Source organism: Orycteropus afer, unplaced genomic scaffold (genome assembly GCF_000298275.1).
Source record: "Orycteropus afer afer isolate SDZICR_OR568_19922 unplaced genomic scaffold, OryAfe1.0 scaffold00136, whole genome shotgun sequence".
Classification (NCBI taxonomy): Eukaryota; Metazoa; Chordata; class Mammalia; order Tubulidentata; family Orycteropodidae; genus Orycteropus; species Orycteropus afer.
The window spans coordinates 2,558,191-2,578,918 of NW_006921723.1; the positions used below are offsets into that span (position 1 = coordinate 2,558,191).

General features: G+C 49.9%; 1 protein-coding gene across 1 annotated transcript in view; it reads left to right on the top strand.

Annotated features, from left to right (window-relative positions):
- Window positions 1-10,678: 10,678 nt before the first annotated feature.
- Window positions 10,679-20,728, top strand: part of PGPEP1 (pyroglutamyl-peptidase I) — a 33,445-nt gene continuing 23,395 nt past the window's right edge. Inside the window, exons 1-3 of the mRNA XM_007945472.1 lie at window positions 10,679-10,712; window positions 12,507-12,559; window positions 16,226-16,305. Coding sequence (XP_007943663.1) covers window positions 10,679-10,712; window positions 12,507-12,559; window positions 16,226-16,305 — 167 coding nt within the window. The remainder of the gene's footprint in view (window positions 10,713-12,506; window positions 12,560-16,225; window positions 16,306-20,728) is intronic.

Here is a 20,728-nt window from a genome sequence, read left to right on the forward strand (position 1 = left end):
GGTTAGGACTTTGACCTATCTTTTTTCGGGAAACAATTCAGCCCACAGCAGTGGTACCAGTTTCTGGCCTTGTCTGATTCCATATCTCGGAGTTAGAGAAGCAGAGATCCCCTAGGACAAGGGTAGAAACACTCTTCCATGGCTGACCTGTGCCCAGGGGCCAAAGTTCCTCAGGTGGAACATGGGGTGTACCCTGGCCTAGCCTGTCCTCAGCTTCACTGTCTCCTGCCTCTTGTGTGTTAACTGAGCACCTGAACAGAAGAAAGATCCAGCCTCAAAAGTTCTCATGCCTGGTGTTGACGGGGGTGGGTGGGAGTGGGGGGAACATGGTGGTAAGCACACCCTTTGAGGGGTTGGCAGGTAGCAGGGAGATGTGGGCACAGCAGCTGATTGCCTTGTCTTCTGGCCTGAGTTCCCCTAAAGGCTTCTGGGTGCCTCTTGGACACATACTTGGAGATAAAACATGTCCCCTAGAGCTGCTGTGATGGAATAACCACAAGGGAGTGGCTTTAAAGAACAGAAATTTATTTTCTCACAGTTCAGGAGGTTAGAAGCCTGAGATCAGGGCAAGGTTCTAGAGGAAACCCGTCTCTGTCAGCTCTAGGGGAAAGTCCTTGTCTCTTCTGCTTCTCTTCCTAGGTTCCTTGGCCATCTCCACAGGGCATCTATCTTCTCCTGTTGGTGCTTCCTTGAGTCTGTGCTTAATCTGCTGCTTCTGTGTCTCAGAAGGGATCAGTTTAAGACACTCCCTACATTGATATGGGCTCATTAATACAGCAGTGAGACCCCTAGTCTCAAATGAGATCATATCCACCAATAGAGGAGTTACGATTACAACAACATATTTCTGGGGACACAATTCAATTCTTAACACATCCTTTAATTGTCACACATCTGCCAAAACTGCCCATTTTGGCAACAGATCCCTCCAGTCCCCAACTGGCCTCAATTTACTTCAATGGACTCAAAGGAAGGGTTCCCAGCAGGGAGCTGTGGGGGCGCCAAGCGGCCTCCAGGTGCAGCGAATTACTTAATGATAGTAGTATAGTGCCTAAGGCACTTGACTGCTAACCAGAAGGCTGGCGGTTCAAACCAACCAGCCACCCCTCAGAAGGAAGATGGGGCAATCTACTTCCATAGTGATACTGCCTCGGAAACCCAAGGAGGGGTTGCTATGAGTCAGGTCCAACTCTACGGCACATAACAACAACAACAGCCATGCTTGGTCTTGTAATTCCCACAGAATGATTGGGTGGGGTTATGCAAATAAGGTAGTTGTGGCCCACCGAGGGGATCGGACAGCCTGCTAATCATGCAAATAAGGTACATGGAATCCGTGTGGGGGTGGGTTCATGCAAATCAGGTGTATGGAACCCTAACAAAGGAATTGCCATTTTTACCATCCCACTAGGCTTAAAATGAGCCATCTCAGAGGTGGAAAAGAGGGACCTCATTACCGAGAAGAAGAGCAAAGAATGGAGCACGTGCTTTGACCCCAGGGTCCCTGCACTGAGAAGCTCCTAGACCCAGAAGATGGAGAGCTATAACGCCAGAGAAGGCACAAGATGGCAAAAAGTGGCAGCATGCGTGGCACAGAAATGGCAGCACCAGAACCAGGAGACTAGGCCAAGACTGTGATGGGCTTCCCAGCCCACAAGGGAAATGGCTATGGCGGGCATGCTGACCTACAGGGCAGAGAGCTGAGTGCCTTGAAACAGAAGACTTGCTGGCAGAGTGGGGTGCCTCCAGGCATTCTTGGGAGCTGAAAAAGCTTTGTAACACTTGCCTCTGCAGGGCAGGGGCCAGGCCAACGGCAGAGAGGAGCCCGACAGGTCCAAGAGGAGCCTGTCCCCAGGCAGCAGAGGGAAGCCCTGCCTGGCTGTCTTGCCCTGAAGAAGGGAGACTTTGCCCCCAAGTTTCTTGTTCCTGATCCTGCAGTGTAGCCTATTTCTGATTCCCAGTTGTAACCTGATACTTCTCTTATAAACTCCATACCTGTGAGTTCTCTGTGGTCATTGCAATGATTTATTGGACTCAGCAGAGAAGTGGAGAGTGAATGGTTGGACAGTTGGTGCCAGAACTGGTGAAAAGGGTGGTGGGTGGAGGTGTGTCTCTACTCCACTCCTAGGAACCAGCCTTGAGCTGATGCTGATTCTGTCCCTTCCCCTGAAGTCAGGTGGCTGCCACTTTTCACACCTTCCCTTGCACTTTGCCTAGCAAGGTCTGAGTCTAGGCCTGAGTCTGTAAAGACCTCCCTAGAGACCCCTAGTGCTGTGGGGAGGGAGAGGCCAGGGCCAACCTCTGGTGTGGTGGCTTTTGCTTGACTCCGTGCATTTACTGAGCACCTATTGTGTGTACAGGAGTTCTGGTGATGTAGTGCCTAAGGCATTTGACTGCTAACCAGAAGGTTGGAGGTTCAAACCCACCAGCCACTCCTCGGAAGGAAGGTTGGGCAAACTACTTTCATAGTGATGCCACCTCGGAAACCCAAGGAGGGGTCTCTACGAGTCGGATCCGACTTGATGGCAGTGAGTTTGGTTTTTTGGTTTTCTATTGTGTGTAGGGCACTGTTTTGGTTACCTAGTGCCGCTCTGACAAGAAGTATACCACAAATGGGATGGCCTCAAAAACAGGAGTTTATTCTTACAATTTGGAGGCTTTTAGTCCAAGTTCAAAATGCCAAGCTCTAGGGGCTGGGTGAAAGCCCCTCAATCTTGGGGTCCAGCTCTGCCTCCTGTTCCCGGCTGACTGGAGCAAGAGGTGTTTCTTCACTCAGACAGCTGCAGGCTACTGAGGCTGAGAAGCCCCGAGGTTGACAAGTAAAAAGGTACAGTCCTGATATTACCAAACCACAGAGCAGGCCATTGACTTAAGTCCATTGTAAGTCCCACGGTTGGCAGAGCATGGCAGGCTGCTGAGCAGCGACATGGCTACATGTAGGGTCCAAGTGTGCCATAGGCTAGAGTCCTTTCCCAAAGCTGCTTCTTATATATGGGAAGCAGATCACGTACCCGAAGACAGCTACTCATCTGCTCACAGTAGATTCCACCATGGAGTTGATTATCAGTCTCATCATGGGGAATACTACATCCAGCTGCCCAGCCACTCAACCAGGCCCAGCCAAGTTGACACAAGAACATAACCAGCACACAGGCACTGTGCCAAGCAGTGACCAAGACCAGGGGTGTCACTAGGCTTGGTGTCACCCGATGTGGTAACTTATAGTATCACACCTCTCCCTGTGGGCTGAACAGGTTTCAGTGGGGCTTCCAGACTCAGACAGACTAGGAAGAAAGCCCTGGAAATCTTCTGAAGACCAGTCAATGAAAACCCTATGGACCCACATGGTTTGATCCACAACCAATCACAGAGGTGGGAGGACTGGGCAGTGTTTTGTTCTGTTGTGCATGGGGTCACCGTGAGTTGGGGTGGACTCGCCAGCAGTTAACAGCAACAGCAACCACAAGGACACCCATGTGCAACCAGCGGCATGTGGCTTAGCTCCTCTGAGCCTCAGTTTCCTCACTTGCAAAATGGAATCATAATAGTCCCTCCCTCCAAGGCTTTCGAAAGATTTAAACAGAAGAACACATTTGAAGTGTTTAGAACCAGGCTTGTGCATGGTTGGGGCCCAGGGGACATTAGCCTTTCTCTCCAGCCACAGCCAGTAGTAGCAGCAAGGTGACTCTCAATCTCTCCCCATCACTCTGACTCTGACCATCATCTCCCTCCTTTTTTGCTAGTGCAATTAGGGAAAATGAAACCCCACTTCCCTCTCCACATCCCAGAAAGCTTGCAAGGCTTATATGCTGCAAAACCCAAAACACCAAACCAGCTGCCTTCTTCTCGACTCTGGCTCCTGACGACCCATGTGTGTCAGAGTAGAACTGCTCCATAAGGTTTGCAATGGCTGATTTTTCAGAGGCAGACCACCACGGTGCCTCTGGGTGAATTCGAACCTCCAACCTTTCCATCAGCAGGCACACACATTCACTTTTTGCACCACCCGGGGATTCCCTCGCTCTCTGCATCGACCCTTTTACATGTCTGGGTTGTAAAACCTGACTTTGGGTGGCTCTCCATCTCTTCCAGCCTCCCACTTGGCCTGTGTCTGGCTCCCACGGCCAAGCTGGCTGGCTCTCAGATTTTCAGAATTCTACCTGAAGCTGCCAGGGACCAAAATAGCTGCTGAGCATGTGGCCTCTGGCCGGAGCTCTCAGGGGATCAACAGAGCTCCCACTCCGAGTCAGGAGACCTGGGGGTGGGGGTGGGAGGCAGACAGTCCTTCGTCAGCACTCTGAGAACAGAGCCGGGGGGGGGGGGCAAGGCCACCGGAACAAGGGTCAGAACCAAGTCCAAGGCACTTGGCTTATCTCCTCTGCGCCTCAGTTTCCTCACTTGCAAAATGAGATCATAGAAGTCCTTCCCTCCAAAGCTTTTGCAAGGTTTAAACAGAACACAGTTGAAGTGTTTAGAACAGGGCCTGTGTGTGGTTGGCGCCCAGGGGACATCAGCTGTTCTCTCCAGACATAGCCAGCAACTCTGTGGCCTATGCACGTGGCCAGAAACTCAGCTATGTTTTCCCAGTTTTTTCTTATTTTTTATTTTTGTTGTTGTTGTTGACAATATACATAGCAAAACACACCACTTCAACCATTTCTTTGTGTACAATTCCATGACACTGATTATATTCTTCCAATCGGACAACCATTCTCACCCTCCTTTTCTGAGTTGTTCTTCTCCATTAATATAAACCCACTAACCCCTAAGTTTCTTATCTCATCTTTCAAGTTGCTGTTGTCACTTTGATGTCATATAGATAGCTTTAAAAGAGGATAATTCTTGAGGCACACATATTTTACTAGTAAAGCTAAACTATTGTTGGTTTTAAGACTTCAAACCAAACCAAACTCACTGCCATCTAGTCCATTAGACTCATAATGACCCCTCCTTGGGTTTCCAAGGTGGTTTTTCTAGAGAAGTAGATTGACCAATCTTCCTTCCAGGGAGTGGCTGGTGGGTTTGAACTGCCAGCCTTCTGGTGAGCAATCAGTCTTAAATATGATTTCAGGGCAATAGTTTCAGGAGTTCATGCAGCCCTCATGGCTCCAGAAAGTTGGGAAGCCACAAGAATTTGAAATTTTGTTCTGCATTTCTCCCCTTTTGATCAGAATTTTTCTAGAGTCTTTGATCAAAATGTTCAGTGACGGTAGCTGGGCACCATCCAGTTCTTCTGGTCTCATGGCAAAGGGGCAGCTGTTCATGGACGCAATTAGCCACATGTTCCACATCCTCCTCCTATTCCTGACTCTCCTTCCTCTGTTACTCCAGGTGGATAAAAACCAATTGTTATGCCTTGGAGGGCTGCTTGCAAGCTTTTAAGACTCCAGTCATTGCAGAACAAACTAGGAGGTAGAACAGAAGGACTGAACACGTTACTAGGCCAATTAACTGGTATGTCCCATGGAAACATGTCCCTAAACCTCCAAACCAAGGAACCAGATCCTTATGGTTTTGGTTGTACATAAACAGCCTCAGCAGCTGCTCTTTTGGCTGTTGTAAATATATCTGTGATTGTGTGTCAATGTGACTGGGCCACGATTCTCAGTGGGTTAGCAGTTACGATGCAGTCATCTCCATGATACGATCTGATATAATGTATCACTTCCATGATGAGATCTGCTATTGAAGTAGGGCCAGACATGGGTCCCTGCCCGGTGCGCAATCAGGCCAAAATAGTTTACACATCAAGTAATTAAGAGGAGAGAAAATTATTTATTGCAAAGCAGCAATGCAAGGAGATAGGGGCCAGTACCCAAATCTGACTCCCTGAATAGAGGTCAGGATATAGTTTTGTAAGCTTCAGGAGAAGGAGGTTATACATATTCATAAAAACTTCAGGAATTTGGGGGTGAATTAACTGAGGATTGGCTGAGGCTTCCTTTGCCTCAGTTTAAAGGGACCGTCGATTTTTAATGCAGTGCACTTGCACACCAGATGAGTCACATCGGCTTCCTGTCATCAGCTGATGGGGCTTGGGCAGAGGGGAGAATGTCAGTTCCCAGCAACTTTGTTCCCATTTGTTTCACTGCACATGTCCATGGGCCAAAGTTAATTTTCAAGTTGTTTCCTGAAACACACATTAACATACTTATCACTTATTTCTAGGGGGATAACATGGAGAGGATGTGTGAATTGACTTTTCATTCCATTCAGTTCTTAAGGAACTGAGTTATGTTTACTTATCTGCCTCCAACCGAGGTAACAGGATGCGGACTGAGTTTTGATTCATGAGGTATCTGTCTTAACCAGGGTAGGGGTGATAGTTGAGATTTCATTCTATTCAGTTCTGAAGGAACTGAGTTATCATACTTACTTATCTGCCTCCAATTGAGGATGCAGGCTGGACTTTGATTCCACTCAGCTTCACTTGTTGTTGTTGTCGTTAGGTGCTGTCGAGTCATTTCCGACTCATAGCAACCCCATGCACAGCAGAATGAAACACCAACCAATCCCGCGCCAGCTCCATGATCCTTGCTATACTTGAGCCCATTGTCGCAGCTACCGTGTCAATTCATCTCGTCAAGGCCTTCCCCTCTTTCATCAACCCTCCACCTTACCAAGCATGACATCCTTCTCCAGGGGATGGTCCCCTCTGACAACATGACCAAAGTAGGTGAGACAAAGTCTGGCCATCCTTGCTTCCAAGGAGCATCTTGGCTACATTTCCTCTAAGACAGATCTGTTAGTTCTTTTAGCAGTCCATGGTACCTTCAGCATTCTTCGCCAGCACCACAACTCAAAAGCATCAACTCTTCTTCAGTCTTCCTTATTCATTGTCCAGCTCTTGTATGCATACAAGGTGATTGGAAATATCATGGCTTCACTATGAACAGCCAATCAGTTGAAAGGGAGTTTTCTTTGGGGTGTGGCCTGCATCCAATATATAGAGAAAAGCTGTGGCAAAGCTCTCTGGTTTTCTGCTCACTCTGGATCCTGCATCTGGCTCATCATCATCTGACCTCTGGTTCTTGGAATTGAACTAGTGGCTTTCCATGTTGTTGTTGTTGTTGTTGTTATGTGCTGTCGACTCAGACCTGACTCATAGCAACCCCTCCTTGGGTTTCCGAGGCGGTATCACTCCAGAAGTAGATTGCTCAATCTTCCTTCCAAGGAGTGGCTGGTGGGTTTGAACCACCAGCCTTCTGGTTAGCAGTCAAATGCCTTAGGCACTACACTACCAGAGCTTCCATACTGCCTGTCAATCTTGGGATTGTTGCCTTCGTAGTCTGTGAGACAACAGGCTGCCATTTTACCTGATGATCTTCGATTTGTCAGCTTCCAAAGCCAGTAGCCCACTGTATTGCCTCCTGACCTTGGTTTCATCAGCCCCTGCAGCTTCACAAGTCAGGAGAAACCTCCATCTTGATGTCTGACCCATTTGGAACTTGCCAGCCTCTACAACTGCATGAGTCATTTCTTTGAGATAAATCTCTCTCTCTCTCTCTCTCTTTCTGTATGTATGTACATATATGAAAGGCGCTCAGGTGGTGTAGTATGGTTTAGGCATTTGGCTGCTAACCAAAAGTTCAGTGATTCAAAACCACCAGCAGCTCCACAAAAGAAAGATGAGGCAGTCTTCTTCCATAAAGATCAACAGCCTTGGAAACCCAATGGGGGTTGCTATGATATATAATTTATTTCACTGGTTTTGCTTCTCTAGAGAATCCAGCCTAAGACAACATCTGTCACACAACTTTTGCCATCAACTTTTTACAGGTGTACAATTTATTGACAGCAATTATAACAATCAGCTGTGAAACCCTACCATAATCAATGCAATTTTTCCATCACCATTAACCTTCCTTTTCCCCCCTCCCAGAATGAAACACTGCCCATTCCTACACCGTGCTCACAATCACTACTATATTTGAGTCTATTGTTGCAGCTACTGTATCAATTCATCTAGTTGAAGGTCACCCTGTTTTTCCCTGACCCTCTACTTTACCAAGCATGACATATTTCTCCAGGGACTGGTCCCTCCTGATACCACGTCCAAAGTATGTGAGATGAAGTGTTGCCACCCTCACTTCTAAGGAGCATTCCAGCTGTGTTTCTTCCTAGACAGATTTGTTCGTTCTTCTGGCAGTCCATGGTATATTCGCTATTCTTCACCAACACTATAATTCAAAAGCATCAGTACTTTGGTTTTACTTATTTATTGTCCAGCTTTGGCATGCATGAGCTGACTGAGAGTACCACAGCATGAGGCAGGCATAGCTTAGTCCTCTAGGTGACAACTTTCTTTTGAACATTTTAAAGAAGTCTTTACAGCAGATTTGCTTAATGCAATACCACCCCTTGTAACCACGAATAAACTTTGGTTTGCTGTTCGGTTTACTTTTGCCTTTTCTTGTCTTCTTCTACAAGTGAGATCATACAATATTTGTCCTTTTGTGTTTAACTTAGTTCACTCAGCCCAATGCCTTCAGGCTCCATACATACTGTAGCAAGTATCAAGACTTCGTTTCTTCTACTGGCTAGCAGTATTCCATTGTATATATGAGTCACATTTTGTTTATCTATTCTTGTGTTGATGAGCATCTAGATGGCTTCCATCTTTGGCTATTGTTAATAGTGCTGCAATGAACATTGGTATTCAAGGCTCTGTTTGAGTCTCTGCTTTCAAGTTTTTGGGGTATATACCACTTCCTAGCTGTTTTTGAAGGAATTCTAATAAATTTGGGTGGGGGCCTACTATGTACCAGGTGGGTGTTGGGTGCAGGGGACTTAGATGTGACTAAAAACACCTCCTGCCCTGGAAACATCACCTCATGTCAACAGAAAGGGGGAGTAAACAAGAAAGGCATTGAATACGTTGTCGATTCAACTCACAGCAACAACACTGGAACTGAGTAGAACTGCTACATAGAGTTTCTTAGGCTGTAATCTTTCGCCCTTAGAACCGACTTGGTTTTACACTGACTTGGTTAGCAGAGGAACAATTAACAGTTGTGCTACCAGGGCTCCTTGCACTGAATATAAAGGAAATGATTGCCGAATGTGGTAACTGCTGGGAAGAGGCTGAAAAAGGAAGGAAGATGGAGTTACTAGAGCCTGGGGGAGGGTAGCTTCTGGGAAGAGGAGCAATCCTTGGAGGAAGTGACATTCAAGCTGAGGCCTCAAGGAGGAGAAGGGCCAGGCTTTCCAGTGTCTTTGGAATGGTCCAGGCAGTGGGAAGAATGAATGCAAAGGCCCTGAGGTGACCTGTGTTAGGCCCTTGAAGGGCACTGAGGCTGAAGCAGGGTGAGCCAAGGGGAGAAAGCAGGAGCAGAGGCCAGAGGTCTTTGGGGCCACATCAGTGTCCTTAGCATTATGGGAGACTGCAGAGCACCTTCTAGCACCGCCTAACTGTGGGTGCCAGTTTTCACCTCAGTTTCCTCATCTGTAGAATGGGATGAATACACCTTTCTCACAGAGAGTTTGGGTTGCCCAGATAATTTGTGGGCAGTAGGCACACATTAAGGTGCTTTGGTGGCGTAGTGCTTTGAGTATTAACCAGAAGGTTGGTGGTTCAAACCCACTAGCCACTCTGCAGAAGGAAGACTGGGCAATCTACTTCTGAAAAGACTTACCGCCTCCAACCCCAAAGGGGGTCGGTATGAGTCGGAAACAACTCAGTGGGAGTGAGTTTGGTTTTTTTGGTTTGAGGCACACATTGGAGTCCCTAAGTAATGGCAGCCCATGAACAAGCTCAGCTGCTAACTGAAAGGTTAGAGGTTGGAATCCACCCAGAGGTGCCTTGGAAGAAAGACCTGGCATCTACTTAAAAATTGTTGTTGTTATGTGCCATCGAGTCAGCCCCAACTCATAGCGACCCCTCCTTGGGTTTCCGAGGAGCTCTGGTAGCATAGTGGCTAAGTCACTTGCCTGCTAACCAGACGGCTGGCGGTTCAAACCCACCAGCCACTCCTCGGAAGGAAGGTTGGGCAATCCTACTTCCGTAGTGATACTGCCTCGAAAACCCAAGGAGGGGTCGCTATGAGTCGGGGCCGACTCGACGGCACATAACAACAACAACAACAATCACTACGGAAGTAGGATTGCCCAACCTTCCTTCCGAGGAGTGGCTGGTGGGTTTGAAAATTGAAAACCATACGACAACAGGTCTACTGTGCCTCACGTGGGGTCACCTTAAGTCACGGTCAACTCCACACCAAGTTTTTTTTTTTTTTGTCAATGCACTGTCTAGTGTTTACTAGAAAGAAAAAACTTTACAGAACATTTTGAGTGTGCAGGGGTTCAGTGTGTTAACTGGTGGGTCATTAGCATGTATCAAAGCTAAAGAAAACTTGGTTTTAAAGTGTTTTTTGCTTTTCTTTTTAAGGCATACAGTAAGTGCTCACTGCCCACTTGGGGAATACGCGACCAGCTGGGTCAAGCGGGACGCACTGGCCCCATTCTACAGGTGAGGAGACTGAGGCTGGGGAGGGTGCAGGGGTCACTTAGGGACTATAGGTTGGGGACCGGCGTCGGGGACGCGCACGCTGCGTCCCGTACCGAGGACGCGCACGCCGATTAGCGGGCAGGGGCGGGGCCCGGGGCGGCGGCCGCTGCAGCGGCGGCAGCCGCGCGACAGTCGGTCCTGGAGCGGGTCGGAGCCGGCAGCCAACCCGCCATGGAGCAGCCCAAGAAAGCGGTGGTGGTGACGGGTACGCGGGCGGGCGAGCTGACGGAGGGCGCGGCGGCAGCGGCGGGAGGGCTGGAGGGCCCGGTGCCGGCGGGCTGGGCAGCAGAACGCCCGGGCGGGACTTGCTAGAAGTCGTGCCAGGCTTTGAAGGTGTCATCGTCCACGGAGCCCTGCTGGTCCCGGCCGATGAGAGAGTGGGGCTAGGGGCTGGGATAGTGGGGACTGGGCAGGGTGCCCGCGCGGACAGGCTCCTCTAGCGCCCGGGTGAGGACAGTGACCTCTGGGCACCTGCCCAGCCCCTCAGGCCCGCGGGCTGGGCTGGCTGCCTCCCTCTTGCCCCTCCCAAGGTCGGCCTGTTTCCACCCCCGGCCCCAGGGGACAAAGGCCGAGTTGCGGGCAGGAAGTGCCCCGGGTGACAAATGAACCTCCTCGCAGCCACTGCTCCCCACGCCTTCACTAATGGGAGGCAGGGCGGGTGGGACTTCGGAGACCTCAGGTGATGGTCGGGGACGTCGGGCGCTGGGTCTCCCGGTCGCCCCAGTGATCGTCTTCAGTGTCTTGAGTGTATGGCAAGCCCAGCGCCTGTTGTCACTGACTCCCCGAAATCAACTGTTTCTCCGCGCGGAGACTCCGCCTCTGCCACGTGGCCTCTCCACTTCCGACCCCTCTACGTGCGGGGGAGGGGAGGTGTCACTTTAACAACCTGTGTATGTCGTTAGGGGGGATTCCTGGCCAGGACTGGCAAAGGTGTTTTGTGGCCCCGGAGGCCAGGGGAGTGGAGGGGATGGTCCTGGGACTCCAGGGGAGATGAAGAAGCCACTCACCTGTCCAACAGGTGTGTATAGCCCGGGGAGGGGGAGTCAGCTACCCCTTGCAGTCAGGCAGTGTCTGGTTACTGATGAATGAGCCATACCTGTCAGGTGCTAGGCTGAGCATTTTCCTTGCAGGAACTCACTAAATCCTCATTGGCTTCATTTTACAGTGGGGAAACCGAGGCTCTGAGAGGGCATCCTGCTTGTAAGTGATCCAGTCAGGACTTTAACTTGGTTTATGCAGGAGGAAAGGCTCTGAGCACCTCTCCCAGGGCACCTTTGTCCAGCCTGGGTAGCCAAGGCGTCTGGGACAGCCTTCCTTGGTGACCCTTATTTTTAAAGCAGTATGACCAGGTGATTAGAGGAGGGAGGCAGTAATTGTCATGGGACTGGATAGGAATGCCCGCCCTTCTCCCTTCTCACTGTGTGACCCAGGGCAGCCAGCTTCTTTCTGTGCTTGTAAAATGGGCCCATCAGTGCCCTTCCCTGAAAGGGGATGCCTGAATGCCATGCTGAGCACTTAGCACCCTCTTGGTGCAGTTGGCACGTGGGTGGCAGCCCTGCTTGCAAAGTGACTGAGTTTGGAAATCAGGCCTGGAGTTTGTGGGGGGGGGTGAGTGGCCTGGGGGAGACCTTCACACATCCCTATGGTCTACTTCTCATCCAGTGTGCTTCACAGAGCACCTTCAACAAGCTGGACACTAGGGACACCACGTGGACAAGGCAGACCTTACACTACCCCTCTGCATGGGGGACAGCCCCGTACTGAGACAGCAGAAAAAGTCCAGGGGCCGTAAGAGGCTGCTGGCCCTTGCAGGGTCTGAGGGTGAGTTGGAGGTTGAGGATGGGGGGAGGGGAAGGTGCTAGGCAGGGGGTGTACCCCAGAACTTAGGAGCAGGCTTCCAGCATGCTCTCAGTCACAGCTGCTCTCTGTAGCTCCAGCGGAACCAGCAACACCCACAGCAGCATTCCTTGGTGACCCGCTGTTTTTGCTGCTTTTCCAGGGTTCGGCCCTTTTGGGGAGCACACTGTGAACGCCAGCTGGATAGCAGTCCAGGTAAGTCACTGGCACAAGGTAGGAGTCAGATTGAGGCTGGCTTCCTGGTAATAATACTTGGCACTCTGGAGAGAGAGGAACCTGCAAAGAGGCCATCTGGTGGGGGTGGGGGGAGGCATGTTGTGAGGAGTATCAAAGTCCAGTACTCACACCTTCTTGGATCATGATAATCACTGTAGCTTATGTTTGGGGACTTGTGATTCAGGAAGTGTTTTTTGTTCTCCGGCACTCTGAGTTCTCCCGCCAGCCCCCTGGAGTGTTGTGAACAGCTGGTCCTGCACCACATCCCTTGGGGGTTGGACGGTTGTGACCCGCAGGGTTTTCATTGGCCGATTTTTGGAATGCAATCACCAGGCCCTTCTGCCTAGTCCATCTTAGTCTGTGTGTGAGGTATGTTGGCTGGAAATTGAACCTGGGTCTTCCACGTGGAAATCAAGAATTCTTGGTGTAGTGCCTAAGGCATTTGACTGCTAACCGGAAGGTTGGTGGTTCAAACCCGCCAGCCACTCTGTGGCAGCGTATTTCCATAAAGATGCAGAAACCCAAAGGGGAATGGACTTGGTGGCAGTGGTTTGGTTTGGTTTGGTTTGGACTGCAGAAGCTCCACCACCTCATCCCCATGGGATACTGTGGTTGTTAGTTGCCCTTGAGTTGATTCCAACTCAGTGACAACCCCATGTGTGCAGAGCAGAGCTGCACCATTGTTCAGGGCTGTGAACTTTCAGAGCAAGGTGCCAGGCCTGTCTTCTGAGGCACCTCTGGGTGAGTTTGCATGGCCAACCTTTTGGCTAGTCGTTGAGTTTAACTGTTGGCGCCACCTTGTTAAGGTCTGTGTGGTTATTCTTGTGCCCACTTGATGGATGAGAAGACTGAGGGCTGGAGAAGTGAAGGGGGTCATCTGAGGTCACTTGGCCAGGAAACGGGTTTATCACTGCTTACAAGTGTCCCACACCCTGGCTAGAGGCCACAGACCCAGGCTTGGGGGCCAACGTGAATAAATACTGCTGGTTTGTGAAAGTGTCCTTCACTTTCGCTCCTCTAGGAATCACCCAGATGTGGATCTTTTTTCCTCTTATCAAAATCTTTCCCATTTATATGGAGCTAGATTCCCCACCAGCCACTCCTCGGAAGGAAGGTTGGGCAATCCTACTTCTGTAGTGATACTACCTCGGAAACCCAAGGAGAGGTCGCTATGAGTCGGGGCCGACTCGACAGCAAATAACAACAACAGATTCCCAAATGGCCAACCTAAGATTCCCTGGGATGTTTCAGTGGGTGGCCCAGACAGACACTGGGAGTGTCTTAACTTGTTAGAGGGTACAGTGACCTTCCCTGTCCCTTCCTGAAGCTGAGGGAGGAGAAGGCTGCAGATTGGGGGTTCTTTCCCACTCTCCCAAGCTGGGTGGTAAACCTGAGAAAGGTTCCTGGTTTCTTTGTCTGACAGGGCATTTGGAGGGACAGACTGGGGGACAATGGGCAGAGTGAAAGAGGGAGACATCTTCCCCTTGTTATAAATCAGACTGTCAGGGACCGGAATCAGCCCCGCGTTAATCCTAGCCCATTAGCTTCCTGATTTAAGACGCCCCAGCATCCTCCAGGCCCAAATTCAAATCTACATTGAAATCTCAATGCAGCACCCCTCAGCTGGGGCTCCCATCTTTTGTTCTCCCCTGCTCTGAACCCCAAAATGTAGGCTACCTCCTTTTTTTTTTTTTTCTTTCTTCTTCATCCCACTTTGCGGGCGGGATGTGGGAGGGGTCCACTGTCCTGCTCCCCAGGGCCCAGACAAAAAGGAACAGCGTGTTTCCGAAGCCGTGTGTGTCTGGCTTTGTGGAGGTTTCAGACAACAGCCTTCACGGGCCTGAGTGGACACAAAGGCGTGTGTCTGAATTCCTGGGCCCCAGACACTGTGATCTGCATCTTAAATAGAGGAAAAAATCAATTAAACAATCTTTGGGAATCCCTCTAGCTCCAGACTTGAGGTGGTGGGGATGGCAGCCTTTAATCCTGCAGCCTAAGGGGTGATGTCCCTTCTATCAGTGCCCAAACTCTCCAGACCTCTGTGGGAGGCCTTCCCATGATGCTCCTGAAGTTTATGAAACAAGAAGAGGATTTTGGAGCATTCCATAGCTAAAAAGATGCCAACTCAGATTAGATGTTACCCAGTTAAAGAAACAAAACAAAACTGGAGTCGAAAATACACACTGGTCTCTGGGTAGTGCAAATGATTGAGCACTCAACTATTAGCAGGATGGTGGTTCAAACCCACCCAAAGGCGTCTGGGAGGAAAGTCGGAAAGTTCCTGAAAGACCACAGCCACGAAAGCCCTGCAGCAGCTCAGCTCTACACACGTGAGGTCACCACAACGGAAATGGACTTGGCGGCAGCTAACAAAGCATACACCCAAGTGCCTGGATGTTGATAACGTGATGAGATTTCATGTATCTGCACCCCTGTGCCACCTGCGACCAGACCAAGTCTAGAACGTTTCCAGCCAGCAGAAGCCCCCTCGGGCCTCTTCCCGGGCACTCTCCCCAAGGTGTAATCACTGTGCAGACATGATCACTTGTCAGTCACTTTTGTCTGTTCTAAAACTTCCATAAAGGGAATCGCATGGCACCTGCTTTTGTGTCCAGCATTTTCTGTGCAGCGCGGGGGTCAGTGGGGGCCGCCCCTGTCATACGGAGCAGCTGCGTGGTTTTTTAGGCCCTGGGTGAAAGCAGATGTGCCCATTTGGGGGTGGCTGTCGGCTGAGTCGGATGCACGTCCCGGGAAAATGTACCTAGGGTGTTCTGGGAGGTGCTGGCACAGAGGACGTCCGTCCCCCACCCCGAAGATGGGTGTGTGACAGTGGAGTAGACTACTTCCTGCCCCTGTGGATTTCTCAGAAGCCCAGCTTGTCATCTACAGAAGGACCCTCCTTCATGCCTGGGGTCAGTTAGAGCGGACCTCTCCCTCTCTCTACCCGCCTCTGCCTCTCTTCTCTCTGTTACTCTCTGCCTGTGTGTGACCGTCCACATCATTCTCTCCTTCTCTTTCTGAGTCTTTGACTCTCCTTCATCTCTCTCCCCCTTTTTTCCCTCTCTCTCTCCATTTCTCTCTGTGTCTCTCCTCTCTCCGTCTTTGTATCTCTGTTTCTCCCGCTGTCTCTCTCCCCTGACTTCCATGTAGAATCCCCAGTAAACCTGCCTCAGTGTTGGATACTTGGCAGGTAGACATTGTGAAGATGGAGGGGTGACCCAGTATGTGTCTCCCCAGAACCGCAGCTGCCTCTCAGCAGTGTCTCCCCTAGGAGGGACCACATCCCTGAGTGTCGCCTGATCCTACGTGGTGGTCATGTGAGGCTGGCTGTGTATGTTTCTCCCCAGGTGGCTTAGGTGGGTGTTGAGCTGGGAGCCCCTGAGCTCAGCTGCCTCCTGGACCGTCCCCGCCTGAGCCAGCACAGAGGGGCTGGCCGATGGCGTGTTGACATCACGGGACAATTGTTGCCCCAGTGCAGCGTCTAGACAGACCTGCTAAGGATATTACCAGTGAACAAAGAGGGCCTTTGTCGTGGGGTCAGGGAATCGGTCAGACGCAGCTGGGCCTGGGCTTGTCAGGTAGTCTGGGGGACAGTGCAGTGGCTGGGGCACCAGCCCTCACTCCCAAAATGTGTGCCCACTGTAGAGTCGTGGGGCCTGGGGTACTGTCTCCCCTGGACAACAGTTGGCTTATGGGGACAGAGAGAGTGCTGAGCCGAGTACAGGGTACAGGTCACCCACATCCTCAGAACTTGGGATAAACTTTAAACTGCTTTTCCCCCTTTTCTCTTTTTCCCTTTTCTTAATTTTTTTATTTATTATTTGTATTAAAATACTTGTGACACAAAATATGCCACTTTAATTTTTTTTTAATTGTGGTAAATATATAGGTAAAAAAAACATTTACCATTTCTACAGGTCCCATTCAGTGACATTAATTACATTCATTGTGTTAATCAACCTTCACTGTTAACCGTTCCCGAATTTTCCCATCACCTGTAACAGCAGCTCAGTGTCCCTTCCCTCCTGCCCCCCTTGGTAACCACTCATCAACTTGGATCCCATACAGTTGCCTATTCTAGATACTTTCTGTAAGTGGGTTAATGATTTTTAAGTGAGCACTTCAGTGGCATTTAGTCCATTCATAATGTTTTGAAACCACATGTATCTTATATTCCGGAACCTTCTCATCACCTCGCAAAATGAAACCCAATCATTAGCAATCACTCCTAGCCTCCTCACCCAGGCCCAGGCACACACTTAATCCATTTCCTGTCTTTATGGATTTGCCTGTTCTGGACCTGTCTTGTCAATGGAATCAGATACTGTGTGGCCTTTGGGTTTGACTCCTTGTCACTCAGCATCAAGTCTCTGTTTGTTTGTTTATAACACCTTTGTTGTTGTTAGCTGCCATGAGGTTGCTTCTGACTGAAGGTGACCCCCTGTGTGCAGAGTACAACTGCTCCCTGGGGTTTTCAGAGCTGTGACCTTTCAGGTGCCAATTACCTGGCCTGTCCTCCCAGGGACCTCTGGGTAGGAACGAACCTCCAACCTTTCTCCTGGTGGTCGGGCACTTACTCATGTGGTCTACCCCCCCAAAAAACCAAGCACACTGCTGTAGAGTCAGACCTGACCCCTCCTTGGGTTTCTGAGGCGGTATCACTACGGAAGTAGATTGCTAAACCTTCCTTCCAAGGAGTGGCTGGTGAGTTTGAACTGCCAGCCTTCTGGTTAGCAGTCAGATGCCTTAGGCACTATAACACCATTATTGAGATATAATTCAGATACCGTGAAATTAAACTGTAGAAATCACTGGTTTTTATTATATTCACAAAGTTACACAAGCACACACTATCACTTCTAGAATGTTCTCATCACCCCAAAGGATACCCCGTACTCATTAGTAATTATTCCCTGTTTTCTCTCCCTGAGCCCCTGGCAACCACAAATCCGCTTTCTGTCTCTGGACTTACCCATTCTGGACGTTGCATGGGAGCTCTGGTAGTGTAATGCCTAAGGCACTTGACTGCTAACCAGAAGACTGGCTATTCAAACCCACCAGCCACTCCTCGAAAGGAAGACTGGGCAATCTATTCTATAGTGATATCGCCTCAGAAACTTGAGGAGAGGTAGCTACGAGTCAGATCCTACTCGACGGCAGTGAGTTTGGGTTTTGGTTTGGGCATTCCATATAACTGAGGTCAGACAGTATTTGTTCTTTCATGTCTGGCTTCTCTCACTGAGCATGTTGTTTTGTGCACACTGTTCTTTTTCATTGAGGAGTAATTTACCTTGAATGCTGTGTGCTGATATTACGTGTGCCTGTAACTTTCTTTGGACAGATACTTGTACCCATGTCACTGGTACCTTGATCACAACATGGAAGGTTTCCATCTGTCCAGAACGTTCCTTTGCCACCCCTACCCCTTCAGTCCTCACCTCTCTTGCCCCAGAGGGGACTGTTGTCCTGTTTTCTTTTAACAGACTTTATTTTTGAGAGCAGTTTGAGGCTGACCAAAAACCTGTGCAGACAGAAATGAGGGTTCCCGTGTTAACCCCACACACACCGTAACAGACTGGTTGCCGTTGAGTTGATTCTGACCCGTGGCAGTCCCACATGAGTCAGAGTAGAACTGCTCCATAGCTTTTTCTTCACTGTGATCTTTACGGAAGCAGGCACCAGACCTTTCTTCTGCTTCTCCTCTAGGTAGGTTCAAACCACCAACCATCAGGTCAGTTGGCGAGCACAAACCATTCGCTCCACCCAGGGACCCTCCCTGTGTATACAGTTGTAATTATTAATACCTTGCATTACTGTGATACATTTGCTAAAATTGACGAACCAATGTTGGTATGCCATTATTAGATAAAGTCCATTGGGGTTCACTGTTGGTGGTGTCCTGTCCTGTGGGTTTTGACAAATGCTTAATGTCATGTATCCACCATTATGGTACCATACAGAATAGTTTCAGTGCCGTATAAAAGCCCCTGGCTCCCTCCACCTATCTGCCCATCCCTCCCTCCCCCTGAACTGCTGGCAACCACTGGTCTTTTCACTGTCTCTATAGTTTTGCCATGGTCCCTGGGTGGCACAAATAGTTAAGCTAGGTTTCACCGCTAGGCTGGCAGTTCGAACCCACCCAGGGGTCCTTGGAAGACAGGCCGGGTGAACTGCTTCTGAAAAGTGACAGCCCTGTAAACCCCATGGGATATTTCCACTCTGCACACGTGGGGTCCCCATGAGTCAGAATCTACATAGCAACTAACAACATAGTTTTGTTTTTTGCAGAACATTTTGTGCTTGGAACCATGCATTGTAGCTTTTGCAGCCTGGCTGCTTCCCCTGAGCAGTGTACATGTAATGTTCCTCCATGTCTTCTATGGGCAGTGGTGGCTCTGTGGTGGAATCTTCGCCTTCCCCAAAGGGGACTTGGGTTCAGTTCCCAGCCAATGCACCTGCAATAAGGGTGTGGGGGGCCGTGTCTGACCTCCTCTAACTTCACGACAGGGAGACAGAATCACCATCAGCAGCCTAAGCCCAAGGCTGATTGCTGTGAGGCAAAGGTCAGACGTACCACCACCCTCTAATCCTTTTACCAGTTCCAACACCAACCATCCCTCCCACGGCACTCTGTACTCCTTTGCTGGGTTCAATAATTCATTGCAGTAGCAACCATCCCTCCACGGCACTCTGTACTCCTTTGCTGGGTTCAATAATTCATTGCAGTAGCAACCATCCCTCCACGGCACTCTGTACTCCTTTGCTGGGTTCAGTAATTCATTGCAGTAGCCACACAAAACTCACAGACAATACTCATGATTATGAGGTTTCTTAAGGAAGTGACAGTTCTCGTTCAGGAATACTCGGGATACAATTCTTTGATCAGGACAGCCTCCTCTCAGCCATGTGCATAGGCACACCTCTCTTTGGCCCTTGACCTCTTGGCCCGGCTTCCACCCTGCTTGGACAGCATTTCAGAGCTCTTCTAGCTCTGCCGATAGGTGCACCCCACTCCGCCAGCTAGCCTCCTGCCCAAAGGCACTCATCTTTCTCACTCCATGGGCCAGCAAGCCCGCTGCTTTGTATCGTGACGGTCTCTTGGTTCAGCCGCCTCTGCTGCCACCATCTCTGCCATCTCAGCACAGGGATCTTGGGCCCAAGGACTCTGTCTACTCCTGGCTCTTCTCTCTTGGTGGCAGTGATATCCTCCCTTTCCACCTCAGTGATGGCTCATTTTAAGTCTAGCAGGGTGGCAAAACTGATCAGTCCCCATGTTAGGGTGCCATATACCTTATTTCCATGGTCCCACCCCCACAAGGGTGCCATGTGCCTTAATTGACGTTATTAATAAGCTGTTCAGTCCACTTGGTGGGCCACAGCACCTCACATTTGCATAGTCCCACGGAGCCCGTGTCTCTTTCAGCAGCACGTCTTCCTCAACCAGCAGTCAGAGAGAGTTCTGCCTCTATGAGGCCTCCTTTTGAGCCCGGCAGAGTGGCCAAACCAACCAATCATAACAACAGAATTCTAAACACCTAAGAGTGAGCCTCCCATAACATTGTGTTGTGCCACGCCCACCAGAAATAACCCAGGTTGATAACATTTACAATCAGGAGCTCCTCAGTTGCTCACTCCACCACTGAGTACAATGACTTATGGGTAGAAAAGCCACACTAAGTAATTTACCACAGTGCACTTGTATAGACTACATTAACAGGCTTTGTGCCCTCTCACTATCAGTTGGGTTGGGCCAGTGTGGAACCCTAACAGGAGATGGCACAAAGAGGGAGAGTGAAGTCGGGGTGCTTATTCCTGTGGTCCCTTCTCTGTGTGTTGCCCTGAGCTGGCTGGCTCCTTTGACTTCAGGTCACCAAGCCTCTCAAGGCAGCTGCTGCCTGTACACCACTCTTTCCTTCTAGGCCTGGTGAACACTTCCCTCCTCCATCCTCCCTGCCTGGGACAGCTACACTTTGACCGCTGTCAGTTTCAGTTATTGCACTCTTATTGTGGTTTTTCTACCCCCTCACCTTTTTAAGTCACCCCTTAGGAATTAACCTTCCCTTGAGTCATCTCTGGTAGCATAGTGCCTAAGGCACCTGACTGCTAACCAGAAGGCTGGAGGTTCAAACCCACCAGCCACTCCTTGGA